We start from the raw sequence: 24,956 nt of genomic DNA, 5'->3' as shown, positions 1-24,956 counted from the left end.
TTAATAGTTTAAAAAAGTTCAGACACTGTTCGGACGATTTTTCCAAAAAAATTTGAAATTTTCTTAATTTTGGAGGACCGGATTGAATCATGAAATTGGTTGAAATTGAGAAAACTATAGTTTAGCTGGGCTGGTTGCGGGCCGGTTAGCCGAAAGCCAGAGAGAGGCGGTGTGACGGACTGAGAGATATCGAGCCAGAGAGCAGCGGCGGCGAGTGATGGCGGAGGTGTCGATGTGTAGGAGGAGCAGCCTTAGTCCGGATGAAGAGAGGATTTTGATAAAAGACATTGCTTTGGCTGCCGAAGCCAAATCCAAAGAGGGCGATACCTTCTTCTTGATTACCCAAAGGTTAGGTTGCATATTTATATTGATGTTTTGGATTGGCACAGGTTAGGTTACTCACTCATGTTGTAATCCATGTGTTGTTTTTCTTTATCAATACAGATGGTGGCAACATTGGATTGATTATGTGAACCAAGAACAACAGCCCGATGTCTCAGAGCTTTGTGATTTGGCTGATTCAAGTAGCTTCAAGAGGCCTGCTGGTATTGATAATTCCGATTTGATATCCGACGACGCCATTGAGATACAGGATACTTTATTAGAAGGCCGTGACTATGTGTTGCTCCCCCAACAAGTTTGGAACCAGTTGCATACATGGTGGGTGTGTGTGACTTTGTGTTTACATATTCTGCCTTTCTTTTCTGATGAGTTTATGCGATGTTCTCTGGCTGTAGGTATGGAGGTGGGCCAACGTTACCCAGGAGAGTCATTAGTTCAGGTCCTTCTCACACAGAGATGGCTGTTGAAGTCTACCCTCTGCGTCTCCAATTGCTTGTGGTGCCAAAAGGCGGCCGCTCGACTATAAGAATAAGCAAGAAAGAAACAATTGGAGAGCTTCACAGAAGAGCTTGTGAAATCTTTGATCTTAGCCCGGAACAAGTACAAATAAGTTCTTATGTTACTATCTGGTTTAGTTCTTAATTTTATTCTTTGCTTCAGCAGCTCCTTTACTACTCCCAGTATTGGCTACTTAGGAATTTCTTCCCTGCAGGTATGCATTTGGGATTTCTATGGACGCAAGCAACATGCCCTGATGACCGACATTGATAAAACACTTGATGATGCGAATATACAAATGGACCAGGATGTGGGTAACATTATTTTCCAGGACTTGTTGTGTTTTTTGTTAACCACTATGTGAGATTCTGCTTCAGCATAGGATTTCATATTTTGCATATGATGGCACATTTTGCTAGAGCAGACACTGACTAAAGTTGTTATCTGGTTCACAAATGTGTTATGCCCTCTTAAAGTTTGAATCAATGTTTGCTTTTAACAAGGTCAAATTGTTATAATGCTTTCTTAGTTAATAGAACTGTTTCAGCTTGTAAGAGCATTTGTTTTGCATTGGATATGATTTACGACATCTGAAGTTCCTATGTTTGCAAATGTATCATGGGATCTTAAAGTTTCAATTGAAGTTTGTTTTATACAGGGTCAAGTGTAGTTACATTACTTCAGCTATCACCAGTAATAGAACTGTTTAGTTATTGTCTTTTGCATGTCTGCTTGTAAAAGTTTTGTATTACAGTAAATACTATGTTTTAAGAGTTTTTATCTGGATGGGTCTTATGTATGATATAGTTTATAGATCGCTTTCTCTCTGAGATGGGTCTCATGTATTATATGGTGGATCTATTTTTAGTCCTCATAAGCATCTTCTTTTTGTACTTCATATGCAAATTCATAGTCCTTCGGAATAAATGAACAAAAACAACTCTATGGAATGGAGGTAGTTATATATCTGTTCTTTACATATATATATATATATATATATATATATTCAATTTTCTTTTCCTTGTGCTATAACCCTTGGGAAGTGTAGTTTAAAAAAAAAATCAAATAATAGTACTTATACAGTAATATGTACGTTAAATAAGCAAGCAGTAAACTCACAATTGTCGCAGCTGACAGCCAAGTCTCTTCTCCATTCCACATTAAGCCTATAAACATTTTATGCATGTAGTGCCCTTCATTACCGTTCTAAAGACAGGTGTGATTTCTTTGAAATTCCTCATAATGTTGTACGCATTTCTTTGAACAATCACCATAAGGACAAGATAGTATCATCCTTTTTCATGGGGACTCGTTAGTTAATTCAGTGTTGATGCACAAAATATCATTATTTATATGTTCTGGTAAATGAGTTTCTTTTGGTCAACAAAAACAGATTCTGGTGGAGGTCCTTAGTCCTGACAATGGTACGAGACCGAGTGGATACACAAGTTCTGTTCGTTACGATGGATCTTTAGAAAAGGAAGCTGCCTCAGTTCTTGTAGAGCCTTCTAAGTCAAGCTTGTCGATTGCTGGAGGTTTATCTGCAAGCAAGGGTGCATCAAGAAGCTATAACACAGAGCTTGCACAAAGTCAAAGCCTGACTTCAGTTAGAGAATTGGATACTACTTATGGGACAATCGGTGTTAGTACAAGAGGTTCGTCTGGTGGTTTGACTGGGTTGCAGAACCTAGGGAATACTTGTTTTATGAACAGTGCTATACAATGCCTTGTTCATACACCAGAGTTCGCTAGATATTTTCGGGAAGATTATCATCAAGAGATAAACTGGGAAAACACTCTGGGTATGCGCGTAAGTTTCTAATACTCTATTTAATTTGAAATGGTTACTTTTTGTCTAATCTTAAAGCACAATCAGTTTCGTAGGTTTTATCACCACCCCCCAAAAAGAAAAAAGAAAAAAAAACTGAAATGATTAGATCAGACTACTTAAATTACTTTTATTCAGTTGGACTTTGTTTATTGAGGAAAATTCAGTAAGCAGAAGAGTATGAGTGGCTATTGGAATGGCCACATGGTTGCCTAGACTCTGTTTTGATATATGCTCACATTTGTATTAGGGAGCATCAATTCTTATATTTCCTGTTATTCTCTAGTCAACTAGCTATAACGTTATTTTTGTATATTATGTGGTAGCTTGTCAACTGTTGTTTCTTTTATTCGTGTATTTGTTCAAAACAAAAACTAGTTGACGTAGTCATCGGGAAATGGTTGTGGTGATTGATATTCAGCTTAATGTAATTTATCCCTATTCTCTATCCTGTCCTTAAATATGTGTAATGTTGGACAACCTAAGGGCAGTGTGTTTAAGGTCAAGGTGAAGTTTGCTGTTGCATTGGGAAGTGGTGTTGTGGCTACTTGTCATCTAAGGGCAATCTGGACAATTTATTGCTTCTTCTCTAACCAAGTGCTCCAATTCGTGCAATCAGTATGTGGGGACGTACTCCTTTCAGATTGAGAATATGTGGATTGAGCATCCCCTCCAAAGAAAATTTTAGAACATGGTGGGTTGAAGTAAATTGTCATGGCTGGGAGTGTTTAGATTCATGAGAAAACTGAAGAGTTTAAAGGAAAAACTAAAAATTTGAGCAGAGAGACCTTCAGAGATGTTGGGAAGGAAAAGAAAGAGGTGGAGGCAAGAATAAACGAGCTGGATGGCAAAGAAAGGAGATTAGGTCTGTGCTTGATCAAAAGAAGGGAGAGAGAACAGTTAAGAGGGTGGTTGGAGGAGCGAGTCTTCAGAGAAGAGATATTTTGGAGGCAAAAAGCTAAACCAAAATGGGCCAAAGAAGGGGATAGCAATACAAGCTTCCTCCATAAGTCAGTTAATGGCAGGAGAGAAATTTTATTGAAAAAAAATAGAATTAAACAGTGGCATAGTTGTTGATGATGAAGCGTTGATAGAGGAAGAAATCATAATCGTTTCAAAACCTTTATTCAAGTAAAGAGGAAGTGAGTTTAGGGACAGAAGGCCTATTAGCTTGATAACAAGCTTGTACAAGATTAGTGCAAAAGGTGTTGGCGTGGAGATCAAGGGAGGTGTTAGGTGATAATATCTCTTATGCTCAGGTGCTTTCATAATAGGGAGACAGATTTTAGACGCAGTTTTAGTGGCAAATGAGGTAGTTGATGAGATAAGAAAAAAGGCCAAAATCCTTTGGGGCTGCGGGCTGTTAGCTGTAGTTTGGGTGGTTTGGATGGAAAGAAATAAAAGGATTTTTGAAGCATATGGTGGAGCAGAGATGGAAGATCAGTGGGAGAGAGTAAGGTTCTGGGCATCTATATCTGGGGAATTTAAAGATTGTACACTTTTCCTCTATTATCTTAAATTGTCAAGCATTGTGGTCTATTTCATAGTCTGTGCTGTTTTAAAGTCAGTTGAGCTTCTGATCTAATGCTCTACCTGTCTTCCTTAGTATTTCGTGTGGAATTCTTGTTCGCTCCTTTGTATTATGCTGTTTTGTTTCTTTAATAAAAAGCTGTTTCCTTTAAAAAAAAAAAAAAAAAAACCAAAGTAAAGAAAGAAAAAATTCCTTCTGGTTACTTGTCCTCCAGTCAAACACCTTCCTTAAAGAAGCAATCCAATTCACTAATTTTCAGATATTCGTAGTGCAACTAGTGCCCCTTATATAGAGCTACAGAAGATACCATCAACAGACCAGCATTAAAAAACTGAGGCTAATGACTCTAGGAATCCTAAAAGTCTAAATATTAATGACTGACAGACTATGTCTTGGTGAAACCAAATCATTACCCAATACCATACATCCTAATGAAACAACTAGCAACAGAAGACTCCAGCAGATCAAAATGATTACTCGTGTAGTTTTTATTGCTCTATCATTTCATCCAATGATGACACATTCATAAGTCTGCCTCTGATCTCCATTATGTTTTCAAAGAGTACTTTGACCATCACTTGACTTGTGGGGTTTTCTGTAGTTATATTGTTGAAATTAGTCTGCTGATGCTTGCAACCAAGCAATTATTATGATGTATTTAGTTGGTATTAATTTTTCTGTCTACGCAAAATTGTATTGATATTTTCTTCTTCACATCAGAATTTTACTGACGTGAATTCGTCATACTGTAGGGTGAGCTAGCTCTAGCATTCGGCGAATTACTGCGGAAGCTTTGGGCACCCGGACGAACACCAGTTGCTCCTCGACCTTTTAAAACAAAACTTGCTCGTTTTGCCCCCCAATTCAGTGGTTACAATCAACATGATTCTCAGGTTTGGTACTTGACATTTTATTTTCACCAGCGTATGCATGAAATTTTCATTAACCAGATGCTATTTGTTTCAGGAACTTTTGGCTTTTTTGCTAGATGGTCTTCATGAAGATCTGAATCGTGTGAAACAGAAACCTTATATAAAATCTAAAGATGCTGATGGTCGGCCTGATGAAGAAGTTGCTGATGAATATTGGGCAAACCACATTGCTCGTAATGATTCCATAATCGTCGATGTATGCCAAGTGAGTATTTTTGAAAACATTGGATGTCAATAAATTACTGGTTTAGCAACTGTTTTACTTTCATGCATACACATGTCAGTGCTACTACAACTTAGTTATTGCTGTGTTATTCTAGTTGTTTAAAGCTGAAGGTGACTGTTCATTATTCTCTTTTTGCGGTTATGTTTTACTTGATATGGTCTGCAAGACATCTTTAAATGATGGTGTCACTGTTTAACATTATGTGGTATAATTGTAAAGAGAGAGCTATGCCTTTGAGTATGCTGAGTTCTTTTCCGGTTGAACTATTAATCCGGGCGTGCTTATAGGGTAGTTCGCATTACCAGTTGAATTGATGCTAGTATCTTTTGAATTCTACTTCTTATGATAGCCAAGTTGCTTCTGACTGCCAACAACACTAAAGAACCACTTTTGGGGTTTACCGAAATGCCTCCAAGCTAGTAGGTGAGCAATTTTTGCTTCTAGCTGAGATCTGAAAGGGGATTAAGGGTTTCAGTCATTGTTGTTTTAGATCCCAGAGGTACATGCCTCCAAGAAAAGAGTGCAAGAAGCACACTTTTTGGACCAAAGTGCACCGTTTCCTGAGAAAAACTAATGCCTTGAGAGACACACTTTTTCAAGGGATGCCTCAGGCGTTTCTGTACTCCTTGCTCTCATAAGTGCCCCTCATTAATGTGTTCTAAAACCTTGTCCTTGATCTGTTTAGAATTTTCATTAGAATGTGTCATGTGGTTTAGCTTGAGGATGAGTTGTAGGGTGGCTTAAGATGGAAACATAAATAGACAAAAAAGCCAGAGATATGGTATAAATTTCAGAATAACTAGTAGTGGAGTGCACATATGATGGCTGGTGGTACCTTTATTGACTTTGTAGTGGAGGATTAAATTACAGCAGAAAAGGGTAGTCTTCTGTTTGTAAGTTTTTCTTCGTGCTCTTTTTTGTTCATTTTTGCTGTTTTGTGTTGATTTTCTTTACATGTAACACTTAGCTTGGCTAATGTGGTGACGCTTCCACTAATGATATGCAATACTACGTTTTCTGCTTGAGATTCTCGGTTTGTTTCTATGAAGAACATCAAAGTCTATTTTGAAGAAACCGCAAACCGGTCTAAGACAAGTTACGATTCATTTGGCTGAACTGGTGCCTGAGTTCAAATGTGGTGGATTATACATCTCTTTGTGACTTCTATGTATTTTTGTATCCGTCATTATGATCTGCTCCATGTGTGCTGTTTCAATGAATGCTTTTTCTATTTGTCAATTTTTCTCATTAATGGAATATACAAATGATATTTTTCGACTTCTCTTGGCATTTTCTTATGATCTTATATTATGCGTATATAATTATGTATAAGTTTCCAGATGTCTTTCCCTATATATTCAAATATTTTACTTATTTAGGTTTATTGCTTCGGATCATTATCTCCAAGGATTAGAGATATTGTTGAATGCTGATAGATTGTCATTATTTATCCTTGATATGGACATGCAGTTTTGATGCATTTTTCTGTTTCTGGTTAACAGGGCCAATACAAATCAACTTTGGTTTGCCCCATTTGTAACAAAGTCTCTGTCACATTTGATCCCTTCATGTACCTATCATTGCCCCTGCAGTCCACCACAACTAGAACAATGACAGTAACAGTCTTTACATGCAATGGAAGTGCGTTGCCATCTGCTTACACTGTTACAGTTCCAAAACAGGGACGTTGCCGGGACTTGATCCAGGCACTTAGCAATGCTAGCTCTGTGAAGCACAGTGAGAGGCTTTTGCTTGTTGAGGTTTGTTGCATACTGCATTTCAAGTCTTATGCTTTTGAACTTCTCAATGAATGCATGCTACCAGTTTAACTTGTTTAAGCTATGATTGACAGATACAAAACCACATGATTCAGCGATTTCTGGAAGACCCATTAATATTATTATCTACCATCAAAGATGATGATCATCTTGCTGCTTACAAGGTTCAAAAGGCGGCGAAGAACACAAAATATCTTCAGTTGATACACCGTCGTAAGGACCAGTATGTATATACTTTGGTTTTGTCCTTGTAGTACTCTTTGTGCTTACTTAAAACCATCTACACAGAAAGCTTACTGGGAATAAGTTTGTTTTCTGCACATCCCAAAGTAATCTACTTGGAGTGACTATTCCTACTCTTAACCAATTATTCCTTACCTAGGTTAAGCATCCAGAATAAAGGCTGGTTGCTTAATTAATAATATTGGTGGAAAAGTTCATCTGTTTTCTGCCCCTTAAACTTTGTGTTATCAGGCATATTGATAATTTTCTGCGCTCCAACTAACTTTCAATTGTCTCCAGAGGAACTAGTGATGGCCAGATCACATCAGGATGGCTACCTTATGGAACACCTCTTCTGTCGGCTATCTCATGTGATGATGAAATCACAAGAGGCAACATACAGAATATGGTTCATACAATGCTTTCTCCAATGCTAAGAACTGAGAGTTTGGATCATACTGATATATCTGGTGCAAGATCTGCAATAGCGGCATCAAACCCCTCTGGAAACTTGCGTGGTGAAGCATGTACTGATTCCGCTATATCCAATTCAATGAATAATGATATCACCGGTTCTAAGCCAGTGAAATCACTAAAGTTGTCTCTTCAGTTGGTGGATGAAAGTAACGCATGCATTGATCTCTCAGTGGGGGAAGAGAAAGCTATCACATTGCCATCGGCATCAACATCAATACTAGTATATGCTGATTGGTCACAGAAGCTTTTAGATAAATATCAGACCCATTATCTGGAAAACTTGCCAGAAGTTTTTAAGTATGGACCTGTAACAAAGAAAGCCCGCACTGAACCTCTCTCCTTGTACACTTGCCTTGAAGCATTTCTACGTGAAGAACCATTGGTGCCTGAAGATATGTGGTAAGTCTCTAGTGGGTTCTTATTTGTGGTGATTTAACATAATGGGTCAATAATAGTTTACGATAGAATTATTTTTTGCAGTGTCAATCCTGTATGAACTATACACACAACATGCAATCACGCCCACACTCACATGCATACCCACAGTCCCACACATATACATATACATATGTATATGTGTATATCTGGTTAATACGAAATCAGTGCCAATTAAAGGTCGCTGAATTGAATTTCTGTGACAATTCCACCTCTTACTATTGCTTTACTGGGCTACAGAAGATTATGCGAACTGGCGGACAATCTTAAGGGCAAAATCTGCATGCTTGCAATTTGCCTTTCAAGTTTGTACTGTTACTTTACAGATGAATAAGTTTGTTAGTCCACAGATTCCATCTTATTCATCAGGAATCAATATTTTCTTCTTTGTGAAGCACCTCTCAGTGAGGCATTTGAAACGATTGTGAAATATCAGTTGCTCGTTCAACACTTGCTATACTAGTGCTAAATTATGCGTATTCTGTGAAACTCTGATTTATCTCTTTCTAAAAGAGTTCATTTGTTATATAATCGTGAAAGATTCATTTGTTATATAATCACTAAAGATAATTCTATTAATATATCTGGTGAAGGTACTGTCCCCAGTGCAAGGAGCGGCGTCAAGCAAGTAAAAAGCTAGATCTTTGGAGGCTTCCCGAAGTGTTAGTCATCCATCTAAAGAGGTTCTCGTACAGCAGGTCAATGAAGCATAAACTGGAAACATTTGTCAACTTTCCCATTCATGACTTTGATCTAACCAATTACATTGCTCACAAAAGCAACTCTGGACATCAGCTTTACGAACTCTATGCTTTGACCAATCATTATGGTAGCATGGGTAGTGGGCATTACACTGCACATATCAAGGTGAGCAGGAAATAATTTTGTTCAAATATCAGCCACAGTTGGTTCATGTTCATAGAATAATATTCAGAGATCTAATTCATTGTTGTACAGCTTCTTGATGAGAACAGATGGTACAGTTTTGATGATAGTCATATATCACCCATAAATGAAGAAGATGTGAAGTCAGCTGCAGCATATGTACTGTTTTATCGCCGGGTAAAGAGTGAAGATTCCTTTGTTAGCAATGGAGTCCTATCCTGTGGAGGTGACAACAAAGTTGCCTCACACAAGTAGTACTGAACGAAGCAGTGATTTATTTGTAATTTTAAGTATTTTATTGTCTTGTTTTCTAATCATTATGCGCCTGTTGGGCCTATAACTGCTAGGTTATCTAACTTGAGTGTTAATGTTAGTATCAAATGTTTAGGTTTTTTTTTTTTTTTTTGAGTAAATATCATTATCTTCTTTAAATGGTGGTGTTTTTTTTCCGACTAGATCTTTAAATGGCGGAGCTTGTAATGGTGCGTTGGTAGTACTTTATGTGAGTATGCTTAGTGGGTGAGTTATCTGCACACCAAACTAGCAGCTGTTCACTCTTATTACCTATTTTTTATTCTAAATAATGACACTGCAACCACCAAACTCCCAACAGCAGCCCCTGAAGTGAGCAGCGCCTCTCCCTCCTTTTGAGTCCTTTCTCTTCTTTCTTCTCTTTATTTTCGATATTAGATTGAAGGTTGCCTATTTGAACACTTCATTAACTCAGACTGACAATATTATAAAGGAATCTTTCAGTGTGGTTCAGAGAAAATAAGTTCCTCATACATAATATATTGTACTAACTACATCATCACCTCAATATAAGGAATAAGAGATGGAGAAGTTGTCAAATAAAATTAAATTCATTGTAGTGGACTGTTTTCTTTATTCGAAGTAGAAATAAAATTAAAGACCTAATGGGCTCCAAGCCCAATAACCTAACCCTAGCCACAATGAGAATAATCGAGCTTCAGCAGTACCTTCGCCGTCAGCATTACCTCTGCCAGTAACGCCACCGCCTCTTTGGTCTAGAAACCAAAACGGAGAGCAGAATCTGTTGGCGTGAGTCATACTTACCTTATTTATGTAGATATTCTGTAATATTCCGTGATCTGTAATATTCTGTAATATTTGTAGTGTTATTAGGTTTACTACTTGCCTTAGGAGTAGTACTTGTCTTATTAGGCGCAATTGTAATTTGTATATAATTCCTCCTTGTACGGTGAATGAGATATCTGAGTTATTCAGTCAAAATTATCTCTTGTTTTTCGTTATAGTTGACTTGGTATCAGAGCAGAGATCCGATCTTGGACTTTGACTCATTGTTCTTTGATCCTTGACCCTTGTTCTTTGTGCTTGGATTTGTTCCTTATCCTTTGATCCTTTCATCACCGTTGTCTTCTTATATTTCCAAGTACTTTGTTGTTTTTCCTTCCGCTGCGTATTCACCATGGTGAAAGATCAAGACGTTTCGACCGTGATCAAGCAAGATGGAGATGGTGAGTCTCACCATGGTTCCAACCAAATTTCTGTCTCCATTAAAGATGATTCAACTGGTAGTTATGGAGGTGTCAAGCTCAATGGCTCTAATTATCGAACTTGGAAGAAGATGATGGAGGCACACCTCTATGGAATCGATAAGGTGGGCTATGTTGATGGTTCAATTACTGAACCACCAATTGAAGCCAACAATTATTCAAAATGGAAGACTGCAAATGGCTCGATAACCTCTATTCCTTACAAATCCATGACTGAAGATGTTTCACAGATGATTATGGGATGTAATACAGCTGAAAAAATCTGGGAAAGCCTCAAGGAGATCTACTTTAACGGAACGGATTTTGCCGAGGTTTATGAGTTGAGCACTCAAGCCTCCGGTATGACACAAGATGGAAAAACAATTGCCATGTATTTTGCAAAAATGAAGGGGATTTGGCAAGAAATTGATCAGATGCGTCCATGTCGCATGAAGTGCCCAGATGATGTCAAGATTTATAGGGAGGAGCAAGATCTCATGAGAGTTCATGTTTTTTTGGCCGGCCTAGATCCAATATTTGAGAATGCAAGGAGCGAATTGCTTCGCCGGACTACCACACCAACCTTGCAGCAAGCCTTTGCTTATATTCGCAAAGATGAGACCCAGAGGGTTGGAACTAGAGCAGTTACTTCAGAAGTTGTAGGCCTTGCAATACAATCAAAGCCATCCATTCCCTTAAGTAATCGGTCACTCTCAGGCAATCGGCCTCCTTCTTCTCTGCGTCCCTCTTCTCAAGGTCCTCCTCCCGAGTTCTCCTCAAGTCTGACTTATAACTACTGCAAGAATCTAGGCCACATCAAAGCAAATTGTTACAGGTTGGTTGGTTTTCCAGCAGGCTACTTTGATAGGCCCCGACCTCAGGACAACAAACCTAAGGGAAAGGTTGCTGTTCATCTTGTTCAAGACCAAGATTACTATGCGGTGACAGAACCAGATCACACCAACTTTGCTGGTAAGGATACCACATCCGTAAGTCGCGGTGGTAATGGTAAGATTGGAGTTGCTTTAAAAATTTCTAGCTTTACTGGTGGCAATACTTGGATAATTGATTCTAGAGCATCTGACCATATTGTCACGCCCCTGATTTTACACACATGAAAATCGATATATATATATAATCCCATAATTATACATGCGTGAACGTTCAGTCATCAATACAAAATACCTAAAATCTTTTTCCCTTTGACTTACACCTATATTGATGCCCTGAACCCTCAAAGTTAATATACACTCGCTCCATAGAGTTATATATTACACAAGCATATGAATTAAATTGTCAACAACAAGATAAAACGTAAATGCTCCTCAGAGCTCACTACAACGGAAGTCCAAATAACGGTAAAGTCACAAAATTTGCTTCCTACCGTCTAGCTGTAAGTATGCAACCCCAACTTCAGCCCCGATTATCCTGACCTACAGGATTAACCCCTACACCGTTTGAATGGTGCACCGGGTTGCCACACAACAAACCTGGTAAGCTTTTGCAAGCCCATATGAGTAACTCAAACCACACACAACTCACACCAATCACGAGAATAATTCACACGAATCACGAGAATAACTCACACGAATCACGTTTAAATTAATAAACAAAGCATGAGATAAACTCACTCAAATCACGAGATAAACTCACACGTTTAAATCAATAAACAAAGCACGAGATAAACTCACTCAAATCACGAGATAAACTCACACGTTTAAATCAATAAACAAAGCACGAGATAAACTCACTCAAATCACGAGATAAACTCACACGAATCACGTTTAAATTAATAAACAAAGCACGAGATAAACTCACTCAAATCACGAGATAAACTCACACTTTAAATCAATAAACAAACGCGGCGGACAGATTAGAGCTCTAAATGATCGTATTCACTAACCCGGCCAAAGGTGTGAAGTCCTGATTTTCCCACCCACGATCATCAACTCGGAAGTCTTTGGACCCGCGGTATAAATACCAAAACATTAAAGAAGTCATAGTGGACCCAAAATGTTACACGAATCTAAAATGAAAGATTCCCCGTAATTGATCCCTATCAATTACTCCTGGTAAAAACCCATATTTAAATAAACCACCCGCGAACTAAAATGTTTCTTAAATACACAAATCTCAACGCTTTTCAAAACAAATCGAAATTAACATTTCCACAATCATTTGTTTTCCAAAAGCCACAACCCAAAACAATAAAAAGCATCATTTCATGCATATTGTTTCAAAATCCACAAACCACCAAAACACATATATTTCACGTAAATATATATATACGTAGTCATCCGCTCAGTAATGCCTACTAATACCAACCATAGTTTGCAGTTAACTAAATAACTCTTAAAAGATAAAGGTAAGCCCGTTCGTGAATGAACTTCGTGAGATTACTCACCTCGAAATTCCCGTTGCGTCTTCACACGACTAAACTACTTACAGAATGCACTCTGTCAAGCACCTAAGAAAAGTACAGCCTTGATTCAGTCAATGAAACACAAGGAATAATGTTCGAAACCCTAAGTCGAACCAAAATTCCCAAAGTGACGCCAATCGAGGCGAAACCACATCCGAGACCACCCAATGTCTCCAGAATACGTCCATGATCGATGTGACCAAACCACAAGTCGATCGGGCGCTCAAATCCTCACGGATAGAATAAATCGATCGGTATGAAACTGCAAAAATCATAACAATTCCATGTGTCTGTCCCTTCGTTTTCTAATCTCCCTGCTCGTGTCTTTGGGTGTGTTGTGTTCGTCCATGTTCCTAAGAATCAATAGTCCAAACTCGATGCCAGGGCATTAAAGTGCGTTTTTGTAGGCTATGGTGTTAATCAGAAGGGCTACAAGTGTTTTTATTCTCTTACACAGAAAGTTTTTGTTACCATGGATGTCACCTTTTATGAGGATGCATGTTATTTTTCTCCCATTAATCCTTCACTTCAGGGGGAGAAACACACTTTTTTTGGAAGAGAAGTCTTGTGGGATTAAAATTCAACCCATTGAAGCAATGACACTCCTGCAGAAACATAAAAGGCAATTGCCGAACAGAGCATTGCGAGTTCAGAAACAGAAAAGACAATTGTTGAATCGTCTACCCTTCGCCATGAAACTGCCGAACAGAGCATTGCGAGTTCCAAAACAGAAAAGACAATTGCCGAATCGTCTACCCTCCAAGAAGGCCAAGCTCCTCCACCCCTCTTTGATAGAGATAACCCTTGTCAACCAATCCCTGAGGAACGTCCCAATCTTGAGGTTAGTGGTGTTTCTTCTAATTTTGATATTGGTGATAGTGTGTATGTTTTGCCTCCTAGGTCCATCCGTTGTAAACCACCTCGTCAATATGAACAGAGTTTAGATGTTAAGTCTAAGTATGCCATAGCTAACTTTGTATCCACCCGCCGGTTATCCAAATCCCATGCTTCTTTTTTGAATCAAATATCCTCTGTATGTGTTCCCAGTAAAGTGCAGGATGCTCTCAAGGACCCCAAATGGTCTCAATCGATGAATGAAGAGATGGAGGCATTGGAGAAGAATAATATTTGGGAGTTGGTGCCACCTCCACAAGGAAAGAGAGTTGTTGGATGTAGATGGGTGTACACTATCAAACACAATGCAGATGGTTCAGTGAACAGGTATAAAGCAAGACTTGTTGCAAAGGGATATACTCAAACATATGGCGTGGATTATGAGGAGACCTTTGCTCCATTAGCAAAAATTAATACTGTTCGAGTGTTGATGTCTCTAGCAGCTAATCTAGATTGGCCCTTGTAACAGTTTGATGTGAAGAATGCCTTTTTACATGGAGACTATCTGAAGAAGTCTATATGGATCTACCACCAGGATATGAGGCAAGCACAGGAGGTAGATTTGTGTGTAAGTTAAATAAGTCCTTGTATGGACTCAAACAATCACCATGAGCTTGGTTTGGAAGATTCTCTCAAGCTATGCGTCGTTTTGGGTACAAGCAGAGCAACTCTGACCATACATTGTTTCTGAAACACTGTGAAGGTAAATTAACTGCCTTGATTATTTATGTTGATGATATGATAATTACTGGTGATAATTCAGAGGAGGTTGAAAGATTAAAAGATCTGCTTGCATCAGAGTTTGAGATGAAAGATCTTGGTTCTCTTAAATATTTTTTGGGGATTGAGGTCGCCAAGGGGAGTTCAGGAATTTTTTTGTGCCAGAGAAAATATGTGCTTGATTTGTTGACAGAGACAGGAATGCAAGGGTGTAGACCTGCGGATACTCCTATTGAGCAGAATCATAAACTGGCTGAGTACCCTAATCAAACTCTTATAGAGAAGGCTTGCTATCAGAGGTTAGTTGGCAGATTAATCTATCTCTCACATACTCGGCCAGACATTGCATATGCAGTTAGTGTTGTTAATCAATTCATGCATAATCCAAGTGAAACTCATATGGAAGATGCGATCCGTATTCTGAGGTATTTAAAGTCTGCACCTGGAAAAGGCTTGATGTTTTCAAAGCATAATCATCTAGATATTAGTGGTTATACTGATGCAGACTGGGCAGGTTGTGTTACAGATAGAAAATCCACTTCTGGTTACTTCACATTTGTAGGTGGTAATCTTATTACTTGGAGAAGTAAGAAACAACAGGTTGTGGCCAGGTCAAGTGCTGAAGCAGAGTATAGAGGTATGGCTCATAGAGTTTGTGAATTACTTTGGTTGAGAAATTTACTTTGTGATTTGGGATTTAAACCCAAACGAGCCATGGATTTGTATTGTGATAATAAGGCAGCGGTGGATATTGCTCACAACCCAGTTCAACATGACAGAACTAACCATGTTGAGGTTGACATACATTTCATTAAAGAGAAGCTCGATGCTAAGCTTATCTCTTTTCCTTTTGTCCACTCAGAAGAACAGTTAGCTGATGTTCTCACAAAGGCAGTATCGAGTAAGGCATTTCATGACTCACTTGATAAGTTGGGCATTCGTGATCTGTATGCGCCAACTTGAGGGGGAGTGTTGGCCTGAGTCATACTTATCTTATTTATGTAGATATTCTGTAATATTCCATGATCTGTAATATCTGTAGTATTATTAGGTTTACTACTTGCCTTAGGAGTAGTACTTGTCTTATTAGGCACAATTGTAATTTTTATATAATTCCTTCTTGTAAGGTGAATGAGATATCTGAGTTATTCAGTCAAAATTATCTCTTGTTTTTCGTTATAGTTGACTGAATCGACAAAGTAGACAGTGGTGGATCACCAGCCTACCACGAGCTCAGGGTGTATTAGAACAAAAAACGAAGGTGTAGGCCAGAATTTACCTCGAAGCAAATCGGAAACCCAACATCCCAAATTCTTCGATTCCACCTCCAAACTTTGATTTGATGCAAGAAACTTGTATGGTTGGGAAGAGGATGATGGCAGCTTCAAAACCTATTTGGTGCCGCGCAGCCTGAGGTGGCCGGAACCAGAAATGCAAAACGGGTCGATCGCCAGCTTCTAGGCTTCGATTCGTCTGTCTGGGCAAGAATTCATGAAAAAGGAGGTCGGAATCTCATAGGACGAAATGAGGTGCGCAGGTGGAGCGTTTGGAACGGCCTGACGACCGGACGGGTCTCCGGTTCAAGTTGGGTCAAAAAATCAGTTCAGCTAGAGAGATAATGTGAATGAGGTTTTTAGGTGACTTTCTGGAATTAGAAACTTACTAAAGTAGAAATTTATGTTTATAGTTAATTTTCTGAAACGGTAACTTTAGTTTTCTAACCATAACTTCACATACGAACTCTGATCTGCGCGTGCTACATGTCCATAGACTCAGAGGACACATCCTCTACAACTTTCGTAAAGAAAAATTTTCTCAAATGACAAACGAAATAAAAAGTCAATTTTTGGACCCCCTAAGAGTATAGAAATCAAGTTAAAAGTGTAGAGAATTATATTTTACTGTCCGATTGATCAGTAAAGCGGTAAATTGAGCTATGGGACGTACCATGCAGTCGTAGGTTTATGAACTTAATTATTTGTTTCACACTTGTTATACTTCCGCTGTGTAGTGAGCGTTGTGGGTGTGTTTATTTATTGAATTGTTGTTTTAGTTTAATTTGTAAACTTGGTATAATGTAATATATGACTCTAGAAAATGAGTCTGTATTGACATTGTGGGTTCAGAGCATCATTGATACTTGTTTTAAAGGAAAAAAAAATCTCACGTATTTTCTGTTGATGTCTAAACCATCACTCTCAGAGTAATTGTAATTGTTTAACTTATTTATTATTTGTGCTTGAAAATCGGGGCGTGATAGTAAGCATCTACAACATCTATTGGTGTTGTCATTAGAGCAAGTGTATTGTCAGGTTGCTTTAACTCAGCAAGCTCTTCTGCTTGTTTCACCATCAATGTGGTATTTCTATCATTCCTACCCTGGTTGTCCAGCACTAGTCTTTTTCATGACCGCTAGTATACGACAGTAACCATAGTAATTCTTCTGTTTTGGGCCATCCTTGATCTACTTACCTTTACTCTTCCAATCAGATTTGCTTGTAGTTGTTTATTTGTCACCCTTCTTGTCAAGTCTTTAGTATTAAGCCTCGATGACGATGGCCTTGACAGTAGCTTCTTGAAGAGATTCTATGGTGAACAATTTCAGTTCTTTTTAAATGTAATCGGCAAGACCTTTGTTATATTTTATGACAACATCATAATCCTTAACATCTATATCCAATACCAAACTTGGTCATGGCATGGAATTCAGAGGTATAATCTTGTACCGATTGACTGAACTTTTGATTAAAGTGTTGTCATCTATACCATCTTTCTTCCTCATAACCAACATGATAAAATTGTTTTCTTAGCAACTTTTTGAATTTACTCCAACTCAATTATGAAACATTGAACTGTTCTCGCTATAACTTCCACCACGAAACAGCATGGCTTGAGAGTTTCAAGCTTGCAAATTGAATAATTTCAGCATTAGAATGCTTATATACAGTGAAATAAATTTCTAATGTATCTATCCAATTATCTAATTTTAAGCGTCAATGATACCATTATAATAAGGTACTTCGACCTTAAAATCGATCCTTCAGGGACTTACAGGATTTTTACGGTTACCCGCTTTCTCAATGATATCCCACACTGGTGTTTTCATCATTACTATCATCATCAACCTTCCTCTTTGAAGGGGATGCATATGAATTTTTTGAAGCTTTTAAACTTTCTACCAATTCAGAAGTAGATGCTAATAACATTTTCACATGTTGTTCTAACTTGGTGATTTGTTCACTGTCACCACTTGGCTGTGAAACTTCTACTCTGTCATTGCTCCTTTGTTTATCCTCGCTTTAGTTGAACAAGAAAAGGACCTATAAGTTCTTTTGAAGTTTTGCATCAGTTGCAAGTTAGGACTATAAACGAACTTTATTCTTTTCGGATCTGGTGGTCTGATATTACTTGTCCAAAACTCCTAGGAGACAGAACTTTTAATGGGAATAAAGAGTCGTTACTTTTCTTTGGAAGTGGACTTCTTATAATGAAAGGAAACTTACGAAATAATAGAGAAAGAAAAACATTGAAGCTATGAAACTCTTTTCAATTCTTGTTTAATTCATTCAAATATTCCAGTTTATATCCTCGGCCTCCTTGTCGTCGCCGCCGCCAAGGACGACTAGACCTGCTACACCACCTCCATCATTAAGTCCATGCTCCGATCTGGGTTCTCCCCCTGAGACCGCCCCCGGATTCCACCTTGGAATCAGAAGTGGACATGTGCAGACCAAATTAGAGAGTGATTCTATTGAAAATTTGACATAACCTCCCCAAAAATTGGCTGCCCAAAAATCCTGTAAATCAATCAATACACTTCTCATATCACAAATCTCCAATAAGCTTCCTATTAAGACCTCCTTTCCCTCACAAAATTGATTTCCAATAACCATCAATGATTAGATAAAACAAAGTGTCTCTCATCCAACATTTACATACAATTTCAATCAAATCTTAATTCACTTATGGCATCTCACAACTCCTCTAATTAACATAAATAAATACCACTAAGTAATCATAAGATTGATGCCAGAATATCAAGTGGATGTATGCCTTTGACGTGGATATTGATCCGACCTTGGCAATGCTAACAATGAAGGGTGACTAGGTGAGTTCCATCTCGGGAATGTCCTCGAAAGCTTGCTTAACTTGATTACCTTGGGGTTTCTCCAAATTCTCGATGGTTTGGCCGAAAATCGGAAAATAAGCCAAAAATTATCAAATCTTCTCTCTTTCGATTTGTTGCACACAAGTGAAAATAAATTATGGAACTAGTATCAATAGAAAGCCCATGAGAAGAGGAAGAGATTGATGTAAGTTTTGGCACCAGAAACTGCCGGAATCGGCGCAAGCGACGGAAATTTGGTGGTGGCTCAAGGAGGTCGCGTCTCCTCTCTTCCTCTTTCTATTTTCCAAAGTGAAAATGGGTAGGGGAGATGGCTGACCGCCTGACCCAATCCCCCTTTTCATCAAGTTAGAACAAAATGACTAAAGTACCCCCAATCCGAAAATCGTCCTAACTTTCTCGTTATAACTCCTTTTAACAAATAGGAGCGCTCTCATGTCGTCGTGCTCTATTTTCCTATGCTTAGAAAATAATTTTTTTTTTGAAATTCTATAAAACAATAATTTTCTAATAGGAAGGGCTAATTTTAACGATACGATGAATTATATTATCTAAATACAATGCAATTACATTAAGAAATAGTATTTTCAGGTACGGGTTGTTACACCCCCCATGTCAAGGCATGGAGAGCCATTGTGATCCACCTTGCTGCTTCCAGTGACAGCGACCATTTCAAAGCACCAAAGCTGTTGTTTCAGTCACGCGCTGCGTCCAGAGGTTCGCCGAGACATGTAGGCATTCAACGTTGTGCTTAATGCTTCTCAGAACAGTACGTTGAAGACGGAGATCAGGGCTTGGGCCTCGTCGTTGGTCCAACACGCCAGCAGGAACCTCCGATGTGGGGTAAATTGGGTGGGTGAGGACATTGGTCATCGTTGATCCAGAGAGAGAGAGAGAGAGAGAGTGTGTGTCTATACCAGATGCATAACGAGCAGAAAACACCAGGAATACACGGCCGTCAGGCTAACCTGAGATGGGCCTGGACCCACCAAGAAGCACCCTGGACTCGGGGGGACTCGGCGTGCCGGGCCTGACCCGTTTTGCTGACAAAAAAAGTAGGGGCCGGCCCGAACGGATCGGGCTTTGACATGCCGGTCCGGGTTTGCGGGTTTTCGGGCTTAAACGCCCTACCTACTACGTGGTCTCGGTGGAAAGTTGAAAAATTTTATGGCTTTTGTTCCCGTATAATGTGGTCAGCCGTGGCGGCGAGACCTCAGAAGTTGCCAGGAGTATGTGAATTAATTTGATTAAGATGTTCTTCAAATTCAGAATATAATAGTGTTTCTTTCTTAGTTCATCCGAGGCGGCGGCAAGCAAAATATGGTTTCCTCATCATCAAGCTTTGGATTGTTTCTTTCATTGATACAACTTGTGTTGCTTGTAGCTCAAGCCCTTATTCAATCCCCTCCTCTGTTCAGATACTGTATAAACAGCTCAGGTAACTACACCACTGGTAGCCCTTATGATGAAAACCTCAGCAATCTTCTCTTCTCTCTTTCCTCTTCCAGCAACCGTAATGGCCACGGCTTTTATAACTCCTCCGTCGGAGAAAACTCCGACAAAGTTTATGCACTCGGGCTCTGTAGAGGAGATCAACCGACCGACAACTGCATCCGTTGCCTCAGCGGCGATGCCATACATGCTCTCACTAAGGAATGTCCTGTTCAGAAGGCGGCCTTTGGGTGGTACGACGGTTGCATGCTACGCTACTCGAATCAACCCTTATATGGGATCCTGACATCATCTCCTTCTTTCGCTTTGGTGAACACACAAGACGTGTCGTCAACACTACTGAATGAGTTCAACCAAAAGCTCAAGGCCTTGTTTGAAAGACTGTCTAGTCAAGCTGCAGCAGAAAATGATCTTAAGTACGCCACAGGCACGCAAAACACAAGCGACGCCAGCGTAACAATATATGGACTCACACAGTGTACTCCAGATTTGTCAGCCCAAGAATGCACTGAATGCTTAAGTTCAACTATAGCACAAATCCCACTATGTTGTGCCGGGAAGATTGGTGGGAGAGTTGTTGTACCCAGCTGTGTCGTATGGTATGAAATTAGACCAATTGTTGCAGCTCCGGCATCCCCACCTTTGCCACCAAAAGCAACACCGACCTCTCCTCCTCCTCCACCGTCAGGTATATTCCATTCATATACCGTTTATTTCGTCACCAACGATGTGGCTACTCTGTTTTAAGTTTTAACAGGTATATATTGTTTACTTTCCTTTTCTTTATAATTGGGACAGGATGTTATTATTTTCCGTTTGCTCTTATATGCTCTAAAATTTATTTCCTTAAACCCTGTGGATCCCTTTAATCGCCGCAAAAGCTTTGAGTTGAGTATAGAAAATTCCTGATTTTTGCAGGAAAGAAGAAAAGTAATGCATCTCAAAGAAAAGTTATCATCACTGTGTCAATTGTTGTTCCTCTGGTGGTACTGATTATATTCGTATGGATTTATTTGAGATTAGTTAGGAAGACAAAGGGAAAGTTTGAAGGTAATTAGTTTGTGTTTAATTACTTCTCCAGTAATTGCTCTCCTTAAACTAAATGAGTACGATGATCAGCTCTCTACTGATAAAACTACCTATATTCAAATGTGCAAACAACTAGAACCTTAATGTCCTTCAAAGAAGGTAATGAACTTGCAGTATTTGACTTTTGTTGAACTGTTCATCATACCAAGAAGCAGATGACATGAGCATAGAAGCCTTGCAATTTGACTTTGACTCCATTAGAGTTGCTACAAATAACTTTTCTGAAGCAAATACACTTGGGCGAGGCGGATTTGGTGCTGTTTACAAGGTAGTGACACTTCAAACATGAGCAAGAATGTCAAGTATACATGTGCCCCCGCTAAGTGAGCAATAATTTAATTTTTAGACTCTTATTGATCACTGCAGGGTAGGCTTTGGAACGAAGAAGATATAGCAGTGAAAAGACTTTCTAAAGATTCTGCACAAGGAGACATAGAATTTAAAAATGAGGTGATCTTAGTGGCCAAGCTTCAACACCGGAACTTGGTTAGGCTCTTTGGTTTTTGCCTGGAAAGAAATGAAAGACTTCTTGTCTATGAGTTTGTACCAAACGCAAGTCTCGATCATTTCATATTTGGTATGGTTGAATGCTTTGATGGATCTGTATACAAAATGTTATGCCTAGGAGTAGTATAACCAAACATCATTACTGCTCATTAAAATAATTTTTTCTTGCATAATTGAATGTGCAGAACCAGTCAAGCGTGCAGATTTGGGTTGGGAAACTCGTTACAAAATCATTGTAGGCATTGGGCGAGGGCTCGTATACCTTCATGAAGATTCTCGTCTTAGAATTATCCACCGTGATCTCAAAGCCAGTAATATTCTATTAGATGCAGAATTGAATCCCAAGATCGCTGATTTTGGCATGGCAAGATTGTTTAATATCGATCAAACACAAGCTGAAACCAGTCGAGTTGTGGGAACCTAGTAAGTACTACAGCGATTAAAATTGAGTTTATGCTAAGTTTTTGTAATTTGACAAGTAAAGAACAAGCAAGGAAATAATCTAATCCAGTATAACCATGTTCGTCCTAACGTCGTCGTTAATTAAAGTCAACAATATTGTTCTTGATGTGCAGCGGATACATGGCACCGGAGTATGTTATGCGTGGACACTTTTCTGTGAAGTCTGATGTCTATAGCTTTGGTGTGTTGGTCTTGGAGATAATAAGCGGACAGAAAAATAGTTCATTTCGTCACGAAGGAAAATTGGAGGATCTTTTGGGCTTTGTAAGTATAATTATTTCTCCTTTGAGTACATGTCTTTGAAGCATGGGAGCATATACATAATTGCAATTGATAGAAACAAAAAAAAAAAACAAAAACAAAAACAAAAAAAAGACGCATTATGTTGTAAAACATAAAGTGAGAGTTTAAGAGGAGAGAAATGACGTAGAGAATGGGATATCTAGAGAAATAGATACATCACTATGAAGTTTATATATGGCTATATCTTGTGTACAAAAGGTAAAATTTAATAGTTACACCAATTACTCATACAATTACGAGTCTGTCAATCGCCAATCATTAGCGATCGCACACATAAAGCAATACTTATTGCATGAATAGCCATTATCATTTACAACACATTAAATTAATTTAATTTGATTTTGTTCATACAAATTCAAAATTATGCAGGGGTGGAATAGTTGGAAGGAAGGGATATCTTCAAACTTGATAGATCCCATGTTGAGAACTGGTTCAAGGCTGGAAATAATGAGATGCATTCACATCGGACTGTTGTGTGTGCAGCAAAGTATAGCTGATAGGCCAACTATGGCTCTAGTTATTCAAATGCTTACCAGCAACTCTGTTGATCTCCCAGTACCCTCACAACCAGCATTTTTTATGTATAATCATGGCATTGGATCCTCATCCGACATGTCGTTGGGATTTGAGAGTAACTCAGGATTAACAGGGTCTGATCAATCCAAAAGCAACTCTGCCCACAAACCTATACCTGAAAATTCAACTACCCGTTAGAATTTCAGAGAGATGTTTTGGATTATTTTTCTTCTTTTTTTATTATTTAGTATTGATATGTAAGTTTCCTATCAATTTTCCTTTTGTCTTCTTTAAAGAATTAGTTATTAGCTTTAGGTGATTAGCTTAATTGATTAATTACATCCCTTGTTTTATTTGCGACTATCATCTATTCGGCCACTCTGTTTTGAAACAGGGATTCCTACCTGCTAGCCTGCTACTTGGATATAAATTTCTTCCGCCCCGTGGATATATAGACAACCTTAATTGAAAATTCAGCCACATAATGCTTTCATGTTAAGTGGAGAAGACCTTTACTTTTACAGGGAAGAAGAAGAGTGATTCATCTCGAAACATCATCATTACTGTGACAATGGAAAGTTTCCACTCTTGAAGTTAATCCATTAACTAGGAGCCATAAACTGTTCTAGCCTATCTCAGTTAGAAGATACAAATCACATGGCCGCTCACTTTGGTCAGATTAGATAGAAACATTGATCAGCCACAAGGCAAAGGCAGCCCCAGCTCAGAGGAAAGACCCATTGGGAGGACCAAAACTAAGCACAGCTCTATATAGTAAAGGAATGTGATCAACCATGGCGGGGAGCAGTGGCGGAGGGAGAAATATATATGTATGGGGGCTAAAAAATTAACCAAACACTTCTGATGAATGTACACAACATTTCAGTTTCTAACTATTGACAATATTCCAATTCAATACATCTCTTGCATTTGCAATCAGTGCATATACTACACAAAAATGATTCCCATTATAAAAAAAGACTCGAGCTATTTCCCAGCACAAAACACAAAAACAGAAAAACAGAGTAATCAGAGTATACTATTATAGTCATAGAACGTCATAATCATACCAGTAGAACAAAATAATTCCTAAATCATGAACTCAATTCACAATGTTCTCAATTGGAAATAGACAAGAACAGAGGAGAAGAAAAACAATAAAAAAAAAAAATTAATCAACCTGAATCACAATAAGAAGACAATAGACAACTAAGATTCCATATGAATTTCGTTATCATAAATGCTGGACTTTCTTTGTTGATCCTAGGGATATATTTGGGGTTGAAGAAACGAGCTCATCACAGCAATATCAGTTGTGTACTGTTAGCGTGAGTCAACGTATTCTATTTAGAATATTCTTATTCTATTAGGAGTGTACTTATTGTATGCAATTAGGAATGTAATTATCTCTTTAATTGTAATTAGCACTTACCTAGTTAGTATATGTAACCTAGGTTTATAAATACCTCCTTATGAGAAGAATAAAATTATCTCATTATTCTCTCAAATATGTTCTTATTCTCAAGTTGGTATCAGAGCAAAGATTCGTATTGGACTTTGTCTCTTTGTTCTCTCATTGCTCTCAATTCTCTCAATTTAATTTCTCTTAAATTTCTTCTACCTAGTAATTGGGATTTGTTTGTCTGTGTTCTTGTGATTGAGAGTATTCACACCTTTAAACCTAGAATTTGGGTTTTAGGGTTTTTTCTTCAAGCCTCTACTGATCATTTTTTCGGCCTACTCAATTTCATCTTTTTATTCCGCTGTGCTCTATTACTGCAATGGGAGGACAAG

General features: G+C 38.5%; 2 protein-coding genes across 4 annotated transcripts; both read left to right on the top strand.

The window, feature by feature from the left end:
• The first annotated feature begins 25 nt into the window (after nt 1–25).
• On the top strand, nt 26–9,555 carry LOC112192485 (ubiquitin carboxyl-terminal hydrolase 5). Its single transcript, XM_024332241.2, has 12 exons — nt 26–348; nt 445–660; nt 738–942; nt 1,055–1,150; nt 2,234–2,650; nt 4,952–5,092; nt 5,166–5,336; nt 6,860–7,117; nt 7,210–7,358; nt 7,658–8,233; nt 8,863–9,136; nt 9,227–9,555. The coding sequence occupies exons 1-12, from the start codon at nt 218–220 to the stop codon at nt 9,407–9,409; spliced, it is 2,817 nt and encodes a 938-aa protein (XP_024188009.1). The 5' UTR covers nt 26–217; the 3' UTR covers nt 9,410–9,555.
• Nucleotides 9,556–19,522: 9,967 nt separating this feature from the next.
• Nucleotides 19,523–24,021, top strand: LOC112191725 (putative receptor-like protein kinase At4g00960). 3 transcript variants are annotated; one of them, XR_005808003.1, is made up of 8 exons: nt 19,523–20,973; nt 21,204–21,335; nt 21,524–21,642; nt 21,741–21,951; nt 22,067–22,304; nt 22,457–22,607; nt 23,016–23,419; nt 23,557–24,021. XR_005808003.1 is itself a non-coding variant. In XM_024331126.2 (7 exons), exons 1-7 carry the CDS (start codon nt 20,154–20,156, stop codon nt 23,358–23,360), a joined length of 2,016 nt encoding a protein of 671 aa, XP_024186894.1. In that variant the 5' UTR covers nt 19,523–20,153; the 3' UTR covers nt 23,361–23,429. The 3 variants fall into 3 exon arrangements, 2 of the variants coding, with proteins under 2 accessions (XP_024186894.1, XP_024186895.1); XM_024331126.2 differs by lacking the exon at nt 23,557–24,021 and having other exon boundaries at nt 23,016–23,429; XM_024331127.2 differs by lacking the exon at nt 23,557–24,021 and having other exon boundaries at nt 19,525–20,973; nt 21,530–21,642; nt 23,016–23,429.
• The last annotated feature ends 935 nt before the right edge of the window (nt 24,022–24,956 follow it).

The sequence above is a fragment of the Rosa chinensis genome, chromosome 3 (genome assembly GCF_002994745.2).
Source record: "Rosa chinensis cultivar Old Blush chromosome 3, RchiOBHm-V2, whole genome shotgun sequence".
NCBI classification, from domain to species: Eukaryota; Viridiplantae; Streptophyta; class Magnoliopsida; order Rosales; family Rosaceae; genus Rosa; species Rosa chinensis.
This window is presented reverse-complemented; position numbering and strand designations above follow the sequence as displayed.

Coding starts and splice junctions, on each gene's coding strand:
- LOC112192485 (XM_024332241.2), top strand. CDS start 218: ATGGCGGAGGTGTCGATGTGTAGGAGGAGCAGCCTTAGTCCGGATGAA. Junction 8,234..8,862: donor TTGGTGCCTGAAGATATGTG/GTAAGTCTCTAG, acceptor TATCTGGTGAAG/GTACTGTCCCCAGTGCAAGG. Junction 9,137..9,226: donor ATTACACTGCACATATCAAG/GTGAGCAGGAAA, acceptor ATTGTTGTACAG/CTTCTTGATGAGAACAGATG.
- LOC112191725 (XM_024331126.2), top strand. CDS start 20,154: ATGGTTTCCTCATCATCAAGCTTTGGATTGTTTCTTTCATTGATACAA. Junction 20,974..21,203: donor TCCTCCTCCTCCACCGTCAG/GTATATTCCATT, acceptor TGATTTTTGCAG/GAAAGAAGAAAAGTAATGCA. Junction 22,608..23,015: donor TGGAGGATCTTTTGGGCTTT/GTAAGTATAATT, acceptor AAAATTATGCAG/GGGTGGAATAGTTGGAAGGA.